At 35.7% G+C, this 13991-nt stretch overlaps 4 protein-coding genes across 8 annotated transcripts; 2 read left to right on the top strand and 2 right to left on the bottom strand.

Moving 5' to 3' along the window:
- Positions 1-675: 675 nt before the first annotated feature.
- On the bottom strand, positions 676-1752 carry LOC107487682 (uncharacterized). The gene has a single exon (XM_016108377.2). It carries the CDS (start codon positions 1750-1752, stop codon positions 676-678), a length of 1077 nt encoding a protein of 358 aa, XP_015963863.1.
- A 2353-nt stretch (positions 1753-4105) lies between these two features.
- On the top strand, positions 4106-4571 carry LOC107487691 (uncharacterized). Its single transcript, XM_016108387.3, has one exon. It carries the CDS (start codon positions 4112-4114, stop codon positions 4394-4396), a length of 285 nt encoding a protein of 94 aa, XP_015963873.2. The 5' UTR covers positions 4106-4111; the 3' UTR covers positions 4397-4571.
- Positions 4572-5058: 487 nt separating this feature from the next.
- LOC107487689 (uncharacterized) lies at positions 5059-9107 on the top strand. Of its 5 annotated transcripts, none has more exons than XR_002375163.2 (5): positions 5059-5552; positions 6271-7164; positions 7380-7465; positions 7859-8007; positions 8315-8462. XR_002375163.2 is itself a non-coding variant. In XM_016108383.3 (5 exons), the coding sequence occupies exons 1-5, from the start codon at positions 5208-5210 to the stop codon at positions 8457-8459; spliced, it is 1611 nt and encodes a 536-aa protein (XP_015963869.1). In that variant the 5' UTR covers positions 5060-5207; the 3' UTR covers positions 8460-9107. The 5 variants fall into 5 exon arrangements, 4 of the variants coding, with proteins under 4 accessions (XP_052117529.1, XP_052117532.1, XP_052117531.1 ...); XM_016108383.3 differs by having other exon boundaries at positions 5060-5552; positions 7867-8007; positions 8315-9107; XM_052261569.1 differs by having other exon boundaries at positions 7859-8458.
- Position 9108: 1 nt separating this feature from the next.
- On the bottom strand, positions 9109-11684 carry LOC107487690 (protein CONSERVED IN THE GREEN LINEAGE AND DIATOMS 27, chloroplastic). Its single transcript, XM_016108386.3, has 7 exons — positions 11221-11684; positions 10948-11100; positions 10690-10767; positions 10263-10358; positions 9768-9803; positions 9478-9659; positions 9109-9387 (listed from the first exon to the last, which is right to left on the bottom strand). The coding sequence occupies exons 1-7, from the start codon at positions 11455-11457 to the stop codon at positions 9222-9224; spliced, it is 948 nt and encodes a 315-aa protein (XP_015963872.1). The 5' UTR covers positions 11458-11684; the 3' UTR covers positions 9109-9221.
- Positions 11685-13991: the final 2307 nt, after the last annotated feature.

Raw genomic sequence — 13991 nt, 5'->3', positions numbered from 1 at the left:
CAACTTGTATTCTTGAAATAAATTTAAAAATAGTATATATTATTATTTATTAAAATAAAAAATATTTTAAATATTTTATATAATTAAAATAAGATATTAAAAAATTAATTTATGTTTTAATATCAATAAAATATCAAAATATCATTACGATTTTTTAAAAAAATACTTTATATTTTATATATATATATATCGTGTTCTTGTGTCTTATAAGAATTTTAAATTTGCATATCCGTATATTTGGTGTCGTATAATATTCTGCGTCCGTGTTAATGTACATGTATCGTACAGATATTTAACATGTTTAAAAATTTAGCTCTAAAGGTAGAAATAGTCTCTGATTTAGGATAAATTGAGTATTTGAAAGAGACGTCACAAGGGGCAACCCAAACTCTGCCTAATCATGTGAACAAAAATTTTAAATCAATCTAAAATCACCATAAACCCCATGCATAAATATATCTTAACAAAAGCAATTCAATCTCTTAAAGGAATGATACTGATATAATTCGTTTTACAGCCTCATTTCTCACGAGCAATGTAAAAAATTCTGACAATGATTTCACAGATCCTCTACTCCAATATCATAATTCCAAATCTAATAAAGAAAGGCAATCTAATTCTAATCTATCTATTAAACACAAAGTGCGACCAATAATCACACAATGACACAACAATTCATGAGCTTGATGATAACAAAGCCTCCTCATCGTGATACTTCGTATTATTTAAAAGCCCCTTCATCCATTCAAAGCTTTGCTGATGACGTGGCACACCCTTCTTTCCCTGCTTTACCTTACTGTTCTGCCTCTTTTGTTCCACCACTTTTTCTTTCATGGCGTGCACTGTGCCCTCTGTCTCATTTGACTTTTTTGTGTGACCACCAATCATAGCAATGTCCGCCTCAACCGTTTCAATTGATGAGCACTTACAACCACTGAATAAACCACTACCTTTGTTCATAAACTGCTTCAAAACGTTCTTGCTCTTTCCGCTAATGTTGTTACTCATTTCAACACTATTATTGGTAGTGGCGACACTAGCGTTGAAATTGAAATTGAAGTTACTATAATTTTTGCTATTAACATTGTTGGTACTACGAACCTTAATATCTTGTAAACCTATCTCAGGTGCAGGAACCACACCTAGACGGAAAATATCCCATGCTGATGATGATTTTCTACCATGATTATTACCAAAGCTTCCTTGTCTTGTAATATTTGCTTTCAACTGAGGTTTGGGACTTGGATGATGCGTGTAAAATTGATGACCACGAACTTCTCTTCTAGCATTAGAAGTTCTTGTTGTTCTTGTGGTGATGGTGGTGGAGCTGGTGCTACTACATGAGTTTTGACTTCTTAAACTGCTGCTTCTACTGCTACTACTATGAAACTCGCTTGAAGAAAAATGGTCCATGGATTCTGACCTTGATTCAAATAGCCACTCATGTTTCTGGCCATAACGCTGGGAAGTGGTGGATTTTGATGAGACACACAATGGGAGCATTTGGCCTTGGAAGAAAACTTCATCTGCTGAACACATTTCTACCGGGCCACCCCATGAGCAGAAATCGAATTCCGCTTCTCTAGTTTCGCTGATCTGAGAAGCTGGTGGTTTTCTTGGCAGATCTTCTTGTTCGATTGAATTCACCGGAAGATCACAAAGTGACAATGCTTCCAGTTCTTCATCTTCATCTTCGTCCTGATCGTTTTCTTCCACTTGTTTCCATTTCGCATGCCAAATGTTTGTGGCCATTTCAAACTCAAAGAATTCGGATGAGAAAGGAAGGTGGGAATTAAGCGATAAGTTTCTTGTAAGAATATGGTCTTATGATGAGAATGTGAAATGAAGATATAAATATAAAGATATCCGTGAAGCAAAATAATATTAAGGGGCCAATATTTTTAGTGTAGAAAGACAGCGAAGTTAGTTAATGTTAATTTAAATATAAGATAAAATTAAGAAAAAAGTGTTGATCAGCTAATATTTTTCGAAAAAGATGGTGGAGTAGTTGTAACAGAGAAATATGGAATGTGAAGAGCATATATAAAAGTGAAGTAGTGACAAACACTAAAGCGAGAAATTAAAACAGAGAAGTGAAGTGAAGTGATCATTCGGTGCATTGCATAGGAGGAAACCAAAAAATAATGTGTTTTGATCTTTTCCTTGTTTGATGGGTGAAGAAAGGAACAGAGAACTTTTCTGGCCGGCCACTACTAGAACCAATACGCATCTAAGGTCGCTTTTTATGCCATTCTTCTCGATCAATTGCCTTGCATGCTTCACAACCAGGGTGGTGGGGACAATTTCAGCTATTGAAATTGAAAAACAGAGATTGCACGCCAAAAGTTAGAGTAAAAACCATATCAAAATTACTATATACAACAGCTTCAAACAACACTTCTCTATCTTTCCAAATCAAAGTCCATTGACAAGGAGAGAATGAATCATTAAAAGAAAGCAACAAATTACTTAAACGGTGATAGGTTCTAGTTATACGTTACATCATCACATCTGTTTGAAGATCTGACTGAAACGTACTTAAGCAAATTTGTGACCGAAATAGTATCTATATACCGAGGTAAATTTGAGGATTGGGTTGAAATCTGAATCTATAGTACACAACCACACATGACACATGGTTATGTTCCCAAACCTTGTCATAAAGGTGGTAGACAAAGCTTCTGTCCTTTTTATATCATCACAATACTTATGTTTTCTTGCTTGTTTGAAAAATATAGTTTTACACAAAAACCTATTCCAAACAATATGGACAAACTTTATCAAAATTTTTTCATTATCTCAAAGTGCCAAAATAAAAGGGTTGACAGCATGCCTATCCTTCCAAGACTTGCAAAGAAACTTATACATATATACCTGAATAAAAATATTTTTCAACGTTCATTTCAATTTCTGCTTTTGTTTTTAAAGAAGTAAATGGGTAAATTTTAGATTGCCTTTTGAATAGAAGTACTTGTAAATTTTTTTTTGGGGGATTTTTCTATTTAGAAAAATAATTGCATTTAGATGGAAATTTAAGAAATATTTAATTAGTAGACAATTCATTAAGATCTTCTTAAAATTTTATTTTTTAAATTTTTTAAAAATAAAATAATCCAATCGAGCACATATTTCTTTTGGCCGCAGAAATAAGTTAGCTCAATATATTAAGGCAAAAAATTGATATCTTCTTTAACAAACCGTTCAAATATCTCGAATTCTAAACTAATAATATATTAAAAAAGCAAGAAAGTTGGCAAAAAAATTGATTTTTTTTAGAATTTATTATTTTATTTTAAAATTAAAATTGTCTCCGTTTTTTCTTTCTCACAATATCAAGATTAATTCGCTACGAATAAAATACTATTTAGAAAAAAAAAAAGACTTCTTCAGATGAACTGAACTGCTATTTCAAACAACAACTAGTCCAGCTCCTTGAACCCAAAATAATTGTTTGGGCCTAAATGAATCGGACCGATCCGTTTCACACTCCTAATTCATTTTTTTTGCCTCCTCGTTATTGACCATGAAGAAGGGTGCGTCTTTCCTCTCTTCTTTGCACTGCAGTTCCTTTTTTTTTTTTCCGGGTCTTGCTTTGCGCTATAGTCTATACGTCCCTTTCTTTCATTTTTGGACGCGTTCCTTCTATTTTGCTATTTGGCCACAGCGAACGAGGGAAGGAAGGGGTGGGTGCCGTTGACACTAACCCATATATATTTGGTCCAACCGGTGGTGGAGTAATGGAGTTTGCCTTTGACGCCAGTCTCATCGCAAAGTGCCCAACTCTCCTATCTCAAAAGCGATGATGAGACCTTTAGAGGTGCAGCATTGTCAAATGGGCAATGGCGGTCTATTATAATTCTCCTTACCCATTGATTGGTATTGGTGCCTTTCCTTGCACCTCTTATTAATTAATTAATATTAATATTAATATTAATATTAAGCTTCTAAATTCTAGCTTCTTCCAAAGAGAAAGTAGCCACGCTTCCGGAAATCTCTATTGGAGCACCACGTGTGTTCCAGGTGCCAACAGCATCGCTAAAGGAAAAACAAAGCCTTACAATATATAATGCAACAACCGAGCAGAAGAGGCTCAGCAAGTAGTAAAACGAACATGGAGAAGAAGGAAGAAAACAGAGAGAAAAATACTCAAAATAACGAATCAGCTAAGGAAAGCAGCAGTACGGAAGAGCTTCTTCCAATGGAGGATAGTCCCTACGTGAAATATAAGGATTTGGAAGACTATAAGCGTAAGGGTTATGGCACTGAAGGCCATCAAGAACCCAAGCCAGGTCGTGGAGCTGGCGCCACTGATGCACCCACTCCCTCAGGTGCTGCTGTTTCTTCCGAGGCCGAGCTCTCAGCCACTGAAGCCGTAAATCGCCAGGGAGTGCCTTAAAAGCAGTATCTATAGATTTTCTTTGTACAATTACTAAGAGATATAGTTTTCATTCTCAACAGTGATTACTTCAGTCGTGTTGGGTTTAAGTGCTTAAAATTAATACTTTAATGTGGTTTTGTGTGTCTCGTGTTCGCTACATATATATGATTTAACATTATAACATCAGTTAAAAGGTGACAGAGTTGGAAGAAGTGCAATAGCATTAACGTGATAAAGAAAAATGATTTATGCATGGAGGTTTAAGAAGTGCAAGAGAATTTCAATTTTCAAAATTGCATGTCCAGGTGAAAACCAACCTTACCTAGGATGAAGGGACAAGTTTGATAAGTTCTGTTTTCAGTGGGACGAAAAAGAATGAAATTCATTGTTCAATTCCACAATTTTTAGCTCAGCAACTCAAATTAGAATCGGATATAGTTAAATGAAAGTGCAATTTAATTTAAATAAATTACATAATTATCGAAATAAATACATTTTTTGCTAATAATCTTTAAGTCAGGGAATTAAATTGTGAAAAAATGAAAAACCAGGCTACCATCTCAATTCTCAAATCTCTGTAAGAATTTCATAAAAAAAAAAAAGAGAGAAAAAACTGGATTCTCAGTTGGCAACCACGTGTATTGGTTTGAAAAATTTAACTCGATAAGGATACGACACGTAAACGCTCCGTTCAGCATTCAGCATGGGTGAGGGGGAGTGTTGAGAAAACTTCGTTAGGAGGTAGGACTATATTCTCCATCATCCACTTCCCTCAGTGCTCCCCGTGTTCTATTCTCTCTCGTTACACTACAATAAAACGCTAAAAACTATGGTGTATCTCGCCGGGTACCGCACGGTCATAGGATTCCATCACCGGAGCCCAATTTCTTCGATATCGATAACACAAAACGGCGCCACTATAACGCCCTACGACGTCGTATTTCTGTGTCGTTGTTGCAGATACCATCGGTTCAGTAGTGCATCTGAATCTTCTTGGGAAGAATTCCCCGTGGAGAACGCGTACGAGCTGCTAGGAGTGTCGGAGACCAGCTCCTTCGCTGAGATCAAAGCGTCGTTTCACAAATTAGCGAAAGAGACTCACCCGGACCTTGCTGAGTCTAGGAACGATTCCGCTGAGTCGCGCCGATTCGTGCAAATCCTGGCTGCATATGAGGTGGTTGCGAATCCTACTCAGGACTATCATTGTTTTCGTTTAGATAGCTTGAATTTGGACTTAGATGGAGACAGAGAAATAAAATTTGGTTCATGAAATAATTATTTTTAGGTTCTGAAATTTGTGAAATTGTGCTGAACTCTCAAATTATTTTTAGTGAAAAGGAAAAGGAAAAGGAAATATTAAAAATAAAGATCCATTATAGAAGTTAGTTGATATCGTTAACGATTAGCGACTGTAAAATTGGAATAAGTTGGCATAATAATCATTCAAATTTTCATAGACTATGGTTGGATAATGTGATTAACCAGTTCTAAGTTACAAGAGAGACTGTCAAAATGGAACAATGAGCTCGGAGAAGCTTACCTGAATAGCGATATTGTAATACTACTTCCTTTGAAGGATGTTGCGAAGCCTGACTGTATATTTTAACTTTGATAGCTTTTAATGTCCAAAGTTTGAATGTATAACTTTGTTCTCATTGATTTGCTTTTTCCATTCTGATATTCAAGTTACTGTGTTAATGTTTTCTCCTGCTCGCATTGGTACTGGATATGCTGCGCATGCTCTTATACTTGGTGTTTAGTTAACACCTACTGCATAGCTTGAACTGTTTGCAGATCATAATATAGAGTCTCAATGGGTTTCTACCATGGGGTTTTTTTTCTCTGGTTTGGAGGGAACTTTAATTAACTGAATAATCTGTGATTCTTTGCAGATTCTTTCAGATTCTCGGAAGAGAACCCATTATGACATGTATTTGTTGTCCCAGAGAAGGCTCATACAGAGGCATTCCCAACAGGGTTCAAAATTGCACATTTACAAATCCCATGCTAATACTTTCAAGGAGATGGAAGTTGTTGAATGGTTGAAGTGGTACAGATTAACTATAAATGATATTTTGTCAGAGAAGAAGGTGGCTGTTGGAACAGGCTACTTTGATGTGCTTGAGAGAGATTTCTATTCAGCTATTCATGCAGCATATTATGGTCCTGAAATTGATTCTATGCCTATGGAGCTTTTTCCTGACTGCTTTGAGGCTGAGGAAAGGTCCTCTCATGAAACTCCTGAGGTTTTGCACTTGGTTTCCGGTCGGGATCTTTTCGGTATGGTTTGCCTAGCTGAGAAGATTCCGGAGATATCATCTATGAAAAATGAGAAGTTAATTTCTTTCAGATCCTTAGATTCTGACCTGTGCCAATCTACGATGAAGAAATTTCACATCAATGCAGAAAGGCAAGAGGATTTTGGGACACATCGAATTCAAACTTCTAACATTTCAAATAGTGTATCGGATGCATATAGAGATCTAGAATTGCATGTCTCCGGCAGAGTGATTGCTACAGCAACCCGGGACCTACCTAGATGTTATTCCGGTGGGTTGCAGAAAGATGTTGAAGATCACATTCACGTTTTCCTTAATTCGGATGAAGATCCAAAATATATCAGTGGCGACTTTCCAGAACATTACTTGGCCAATGGTGCAGTTGGAAGCAGAATTCATTTGGGAACCATATCTGGAATTGGGAGCACTCCAGATGAAGGTTGTTGTTATGTCTACAACAGCAATGGTGACAAGACCCATGCAATCATGAAACATAGAACATTGCTGGTATGTAAATTTGCTATTCCATGCACTTGTTGGTTAAACGGTTAGAACTTAAAAGGGGATTTTACTTGTCATAAGGACCAAGTCCTCTTTGCTTATAGTCTTAATATGATAAGAATCGTCTAGGTTTCAGGTTACTGCTTCAAATGTCTTATTATGAATAACTTGGTATAGCAGGATGCTATAAATCAACAAATGTTGTTTATGACAATTTTCAGGTGAAGCATATGCACTGGTATGAAATCGGTGACAGAGTTTCACTTTGTGAGTGTAGATGCACTAGGGCACGTTTACCACCAAGCAAGTAAAGCTCTGGCATCTTTCTGTAATATTTGCTGGTGAACATCATAACATATGCTGTGTTGATCACTTTCTTTGTCAGAACATGTGACTTTATCATGCCTACCAATCTTCCCGTGGCTAGATTACTGATCTTTATTTTATTTTGTTTTCAATGTTGATCGTATTGCTATTAGATTGTTCTATAACGCTGTCAACATTCATACAATTTATTGAAAGGTTAAACAGTTTAGAACAGTTGAACTAACCCATGTCATTTTCAACTTTCAATTTTTTCTAAAATGTTATTATTGTACATTTTAAGTTGAAAGAACCATGAGCATATGTAAAATTTTCTGATGATGCTATATTATGTAGATATTTTGCTGAGAAAAAAATTTCTTCTGTACTCTGTAAGTTATACAGGTTTTGGCTATTTGAACCTCGCTCTGGCTTCCATGACATAGGGGGTTGGTATGTTGAAACATATGGTAAAGATAAGAAGGGTCATACAATACCATCACAAAGGTTGTGGGATGGCTTGGACAATGGCGAGCAAGCTGACAGGTAAGTTAACTGATATTTCTTGTCTTCTTTTAACTTTTGGGAGAATTATTTAACTGTATCAATTGTATTGCTTTAAAAAATGTGTGGTGTTGATTACGGAATGGCTATTAATGATATACAAATAGTAGTACTATCTTGGGGGAATCGTTTGTTATTTTCCTGGGAGTCAAATATGCCAGTTGATGGAAATCAAGTATCTCGTCTCATCTTTGTTAACCACACTTTTTGAGATTTCAGAATTATGTCCTAACCAAGTACTTGCGAATGGAGTGTATTGATTATTGATTATGCAATATGCAATATGCAGAAGACTTCATCCAGCTATGTATTTGTTTGCTCTTGCATATCGGACACTCGATATTGAATATGCCAAAGCAAACAAGAAGACCTTCAGGCATGTTGTTGGAGCACAAATGTTCAAAATTCTTCATTGGTGTAGGAAACTTGTTTAATATGGTATATTGGGCCTATCACACAATCAATCATTTTATTACACTCTATTGATACACCAATTTGGGACAAAGCAACAGAGCTTCACTGATCGCTAGTTCGTGAAATCATTGGATCAAGGACTGGTTGATGGGTGCTCTTTCAATATTTGAGGAATTCATATCATGCTTGAGCCATTTTGCTTGACATTGAACGTGAAAAACATGTCATCTGTTTTTCTTTTTCCTCAAAAATGAGCTGCAATCGGAATCTTTGCAAATGAATATCACTCCATGTTTCTAGTTGGTTAGATCAGTATAATGGAAATTGGAAGCAAATAGTTTTGCTTTGCAATGAATTTGTCCCCTGCACTGGAATCAATTGTCATAGAGCAGCACTCTCCTCAGATCGACTTAGCTACCATAACTCACGGCATATCAAGAACAATCTTCTCATGCTTGCAGAATTGTCCAAATATTCACAATTCATGCGGGGCTTGTACTTGTGTATCTGTATATTTTCAAGTATGTTTTCTAGTTCACATTTTTTATTCTTAAATTACTATTCATTATATGCAATTAGAAATATGACCTGTAATTTCATATGAGATCACATTATACCTCGGTATGATTTAATATTTCTTCAATATATTTCTGGGTTTGTTTGCTCTCATCGCTTTGAACATCTTTTCAAATGGTTTTTTACTAAATAGCATAAAACTTTGGCCAAAGAGTCACTACAAACGGTACTCTAACTAAATGAATTTAGTTACACATTCATCTTTCTTAATCCTTGAGCAGATCCTCCCATTTGCAATACTGGCCTCCTGCTAATGCTCGGTAATATCTATCCCTGCAATAGACTGGTCTTCCATCAGCAGCCTCTGCAGCAGCTGCTGCGAGATCATCATCAGCCATCACCTCTACAGGCAATTTAAGCAACTCCTCCTTTCTACAACATACATTATAATATTGCAATGAGACAAGGGGGAAAAAATTGAAGATAATGCATATGTTTCTCTGTTTCTGTGTCTTTCCTTACCTTAAGTTATACTTTGTGTTAACTTTGGGAGCTTGTGCGGTTGATTTCTTTCCTACCGTGGTAAAGGTAGTTTGGAAAAAGTCCTGCACTGGTGTAGCAAAGATAAATAGCATAACTCCAGTAACAAGTAATGCTCCTGTTCCAACTAGAGTTTGCTTGAGCAGTTGAACAACTGGTTTAACCTGAAAACATCAATTATATGTGAATCATGCTGCAAGAAATCAATATAATGTTTTCTAGCCTGCATCCAAGATTTTCCTGCATAATGAATTGATGTATGTGTCTAGTACCTTGTAAGAGCCCAACAATCTATCACGAGCTAGGATCTGCAAATAAAGCTAACTTTTCAGTTATAAGTGCCTGAAATGAGAGAAATGAAGCATGTCACAGCTTCCATATCCTTCATATTCTTTTACTTTGAACATTACTGCTTGAGTGTATCTTAGGTAACAAAGTTCCAAATTGCAATCCACCTCTAAAATTGGCTTCCTTGTATTCATTTAAGGCTACTTTTTTGGTCGCGGATATTGTATTGAATATGGTATAGATTCCTTTGAACTACTCTTCTCACTACCAGGCAAAGGAAGCTTGCATAAAAGAGGAGATTTTTGGATGGATATGATGTATATAACATCTCAAAATAAATTTATACATCGTGAGTTTTACTCATGGCACATGCATTTTATTTTGGGTTCCATTACTGTATTATGAGTGTACGTTAAGTGTTAGATTTATGTTGGATTAGCATTTATGCAAGCATTCTTCACATAAAAATAGAGGCAAACCTCAGGTGGCTTGGCCCACATCTGTCCATCATACCATCCACTTTCTTCATACGGAATGACCGCAGATAGAAGTCTATCTCCAACATAACTCCATCCCTGCATTGTAATTCAAATTATTTGACTGCAGCAGTGATTTAAGTTTGAATGTGCAGAAATGGCTCAGGAACTTAATCATTGGCATAGTAGTTTAAAACTTGTTCTATTGCATCTGAGGCAAACAACATAAAGGTCATGCATGACTACAAGAGGGAGCTCCAACCTAGCTAAACTTGGAATCCTTGTTCTGCAAATGCAATGTGGTTTTGAATCCATTCTGTCTTACAATTGACATTTTTTTTTTGAATTCTTTGCCTTACTTAACCAGTCCCCAATAATGAAATTATTATGGTATGCAGAACAGAAAGAAGAATTCAAAGTTCAAACGCACCAGGTAAATCCTCAAGACAATCAAAGATACAATGAAAAGTGATCCTGTTCCAGCAGCAAGTATGAATCTTAGAGGCTCCTGCAAGGTAGTGACACATTAACACCGGCTGAAGGAAATTTTATATAAGAAAACTATTTTTGTGCTAGTGTGCAGCTGACAGTCACATGTACTCTTGTGAGAATGTATCAACATTTCTGTTGACTACTTTGATTACTAAATGTCCCAAAACTTATGCACACATAAATTTGACTTCCTTACTCTTGAAGGATTAAAGCTTGCAGCTGCAACTGGCACTCCAAGAACTGTGAATACTACCAACCAGAGGCCTCCAAGGCGAAGAAAGAAGGATCCTGGACCCAGTTCACCCCATGAATACAGGATTCCATCCTTCAGAGAAGAGTACTCATTCACCTATTATTTAATAGGTTCAGCAATGATATTAACCTTACACTGTGGAATATCATGTTGAAGACTGAGTAATACCCAAAGAAAGCATTTATTCCCATAATATCACAAGTGTCTTAAACGTACCGGTCTCTGCTCAAAAGGGACCTCAATTTCCAAGCCAGGATCCCAGCTACGTCCAGAAGAGCCACTTGCTTCCCCATCCATCTCATCTTTTATGGCCTTGACCTTGATGGAAACCCGACGAGAAAAGCTTGAAATTTTGTGATTATGAATAATCAACGAGCCATAGCTGCTTCCTGGTCTGACTTGTCTTGCATTTGGAATTGGAAGTAGAGAGCAGTGAAGATTTAGTCTAAGCATCTATTTACTTGTTGAATTCAAGCTATGAAAGAATAGTGAGATGGTACCATAGCTGATAGCTTGTTGATTAATAGCATGGTTTTTGTACGAGGGACCACATGTTATTTACGTGGAGGAGGGCTGCAAGTTTTGTGAATTTTCCAGATTTTCATAGGGTCCTTTCCCGGTTCGCTATGTGGACAGGATTATTGTCCACGTGGTGTTCTATGAGCCGTTCATCTGATGTGGTGAAGGTCTTTAGCGCTCAGATTATCCGAAACTAAATTTGTATGCACTTTTGTATTTTAACTATTTTTGTGGTTTGGGAAAGGTGAAAGGAACTGTGTGCCTTAGCCATGTGTTGGGCGTTCCTTTGCACGCAAATTGGAACGCAGTTCCTGTTACCTGCACGCAGAGGGAACAAGCCTTGGTTATAACTTATAAGTAGTGTTAAGCCCGTCCCCGTCCGTTATATTGAAATGGTGAAATACTATGGATGCATGAAATCATGAATGGTTGAACATTTTGCAACCAAATACCCTAGTAAATCCAGTGCTCGTTCGAAAAGAGATTATATTTGGTATAGAAATGGATTTTCTCAATTTTTTTAATAGTGTGATTTTTTATCATTAATTTTATAAGTGAGACTAAAAATAAATATGAAAGAGAGGACAATAAAGGGTTAAAAATCACATTTTATACTAAAATTAGCTATTAAATTAAATATTAATATAAAATATATGTTAAAATATAAAATATATATTAAGAATTAATTAAATAATATATATTTATAACTGATTTTAGTATACAAAAAATAGGGAAAAGCTCAGTATACAAGCGATTAGGGCTTGTAACTATTACAAGTTTATTAATGCCTAATCCACCAAAACGTGTTGCAACTCCTATGTCACTTACACGCGCTTTATTCATGCCGTTTCACGTTTTTTTTTTTTGCCTCTTTTTCTTCTTCTTCTTTCTCCGTGCTTCCTCTTCTTCTTCCTCCTCTTCTTCTTCTTCTTCTTTCTCTGTGTCTCTTTTTTTTCTCTTCCTCCCTCTTTTTTTTATTGAAATTTCTTCTCCTCTTTTCGTTTTCTCTTTCTCCTTCATCAAAATCACTAGAAAAAACGAAGAAATATTATTCAAGGTACGTTTCTTGCCTTCTCTTTCTCCTTCTTCTTCTTCTTCTTCTTCTTGCTACACGTTCTTCTTACTCTTTCTGTTCTTCTTCTTCATTTACGTGTTTTTCTCTCTGTTTTTTTTTTTCGTTAAGCTCTGAAATCGTTTTTGAAGAAGAAGTAGCAGAAGATGAGGAGGAGAAATAGAAAGAGTTCTGAATTATGCATGATTTTGGGTGTATTTTCTTAAATCCTTTGGGTGTATTTTCTGTAATCTTTTGGGTGTATTTCTATAATCGTTTGGGTGAATTCCTGTAACCGTTTGGGTGTATTTCTGTAATGCCTGCTATTTTTTCTGAAATGAAAAATACACCCATAGATATCAGTAAGATACACCCATAGATATGAGTCAGATATCACTCAAATACACCCAAATGATTACAGAAATACACCCAAAGGATTACAGAAAATACACCCAAACGGTTACAAGAATTCACCCAAACGATTATAGAATACACCCAAAGGGTTACAGAAAATACACCCAATGGATTTAAGAAAATACACCCAAAATTCGTTGAAGTACATCTTATGCATAATTCAGAACTCTTTCTCTTTCTCCTCCTCATCTTCTGCTGCTTCTTCTTCTTCAAAAACGATTTTACCATGAAAAATTGAAAAAAAAAACGAGAAAACAGAGAGAAAAGACGTAAATGAAGAAGAAGAAAAAGAAAACGAGGAAGAAGAACGTGCAGAAACGAAAGAAAAGGAGAAGAAGAAGAGTAAGAGGAAGAAGAACGTGCAGCAAGAAGAAGAAGAATTTCAGAAACCATGAAAATCGAAAAAAACGAAAAAGAAGAAGAAGAGGAAGGGGAAGAGGAATAGGAAGAAGACGAAGAGGAAACCGTTTGAGTGGGGCGCGTGTAGTTACGCTCCATTCAAAATGAGTTAGTGCGCGTGTTAATAAAGTTTTGGTTGATAACTTGTAAAACTTGTACGGTCTTTTTACTTGTATGTGTAGTAGGCACCCAAAAAATATTAGTTTTTGCAATTTAAAAATAATTTGTCTTTGTATAATACACCTCTAACTTTTTTTGTATTAATAATACAAGTCTATTTTTTCCTGCCTCACATCATTAGAATGCGACCAAAAAAATAGATATTAAATATTTATTTTAAAAAATAATTTTAAAAATTAGAGTAACTACCCAAATCAGTTTCTAAGGATTTTAAAATTGAATATTTTAGTTTCTAAAAAAAATTTACACAGATAAATCTTTAAAGTTTTATTCCGACAGACAAATCAGTTTTTTGTTTATTTTCTGGCAGAGTGATTACCCAAATCAGTTCCCAGGATTTTGAAAACAGACATTTTAATCTCCAAGAAAAATTAATGCACAAATCAATCCTCAACGTTTCTCTCCATTAGACATAACTGTCTTC

The sequence above is a fragment of the Arachis duranensis genome, chromosome 5, assembly GCF_000817695.3.
Source record: "Arachis duranensis cultivar V14167 chromosome 5, aradu.V14167.gnm2.J7QH, whole genome shotgun sequence".
Lineage (NCBI taxonomy): Eukaryota > Viridiplantae > Streptophyta > Magnoliopsida > Fabales > Fabaceae > Arachis > Arachis duranensis.
Note: the sequence above shows the minus strand (reverse complement) of the source record. Positions and strands in the feature narration are given on the sequence as shown.

Excerpts from the sequence above, each read along its gene's own strand:
- LOC107487690 (XM_016108386.3), bottom strand. The coding sequence starts at position 11,457 with ATGCTTAGACTAAATCTTCACTGCTCTCTACTTCCAATTCCAAATGCA. Across the intron at positions 11,101-11,220 it reads TCCCTTTTGAGCAGAGACCG|GTGAATGAGTACTCTTCTCT; the intron begins GTACGTTTAAGA and ends ATTAAATAATAG. Across the intron at positions 10,768-10,947 it reads CAAGCTTTAATCCTTCAAGA|GAGCCTCTAAGATTCATACT; the intron begins GTAAGGAAGTCA and ends ACTACCTTGCAG.
- LOC107487689 (XM_016108383.3), top strand. The coding sequence starts at position 5,208 with ATGGTGTATCTCGCCGGGTACCGCACGGTCATAGGATTCCATCACCGG. Across the intron at positions 5,553-6,270 it reads AAATCCTGGCTGCATATGAG|ATTCTTTCAGATTCTCGGAA; the intron begins GTGGTTGCGAAT and ends GATTCTTTGCAG. Across the intron at positions 8,008-8,314 it reads AATGGCGAGCAAGCTGACAG|AAGACTTCATCCAGCTATGT; the intron begins GTAAGTTAACTG and ends TGCAATATGCAG.
- LOC107487691 (XM_016108387.3), top strand. The coding sequence starts at position 4,112 with ATGGAGAAGAAGGAAGAAAACAGAGAGAAAAATACTCAAAATAACGAA.
- LOC107487682 (XM_016108377.2), bottom strand. The coding sequence starts at position 1,752 with ATGGCCACAAACATTTGGCATGCGAAATGGAAACAAGTGGAAGAAAAC.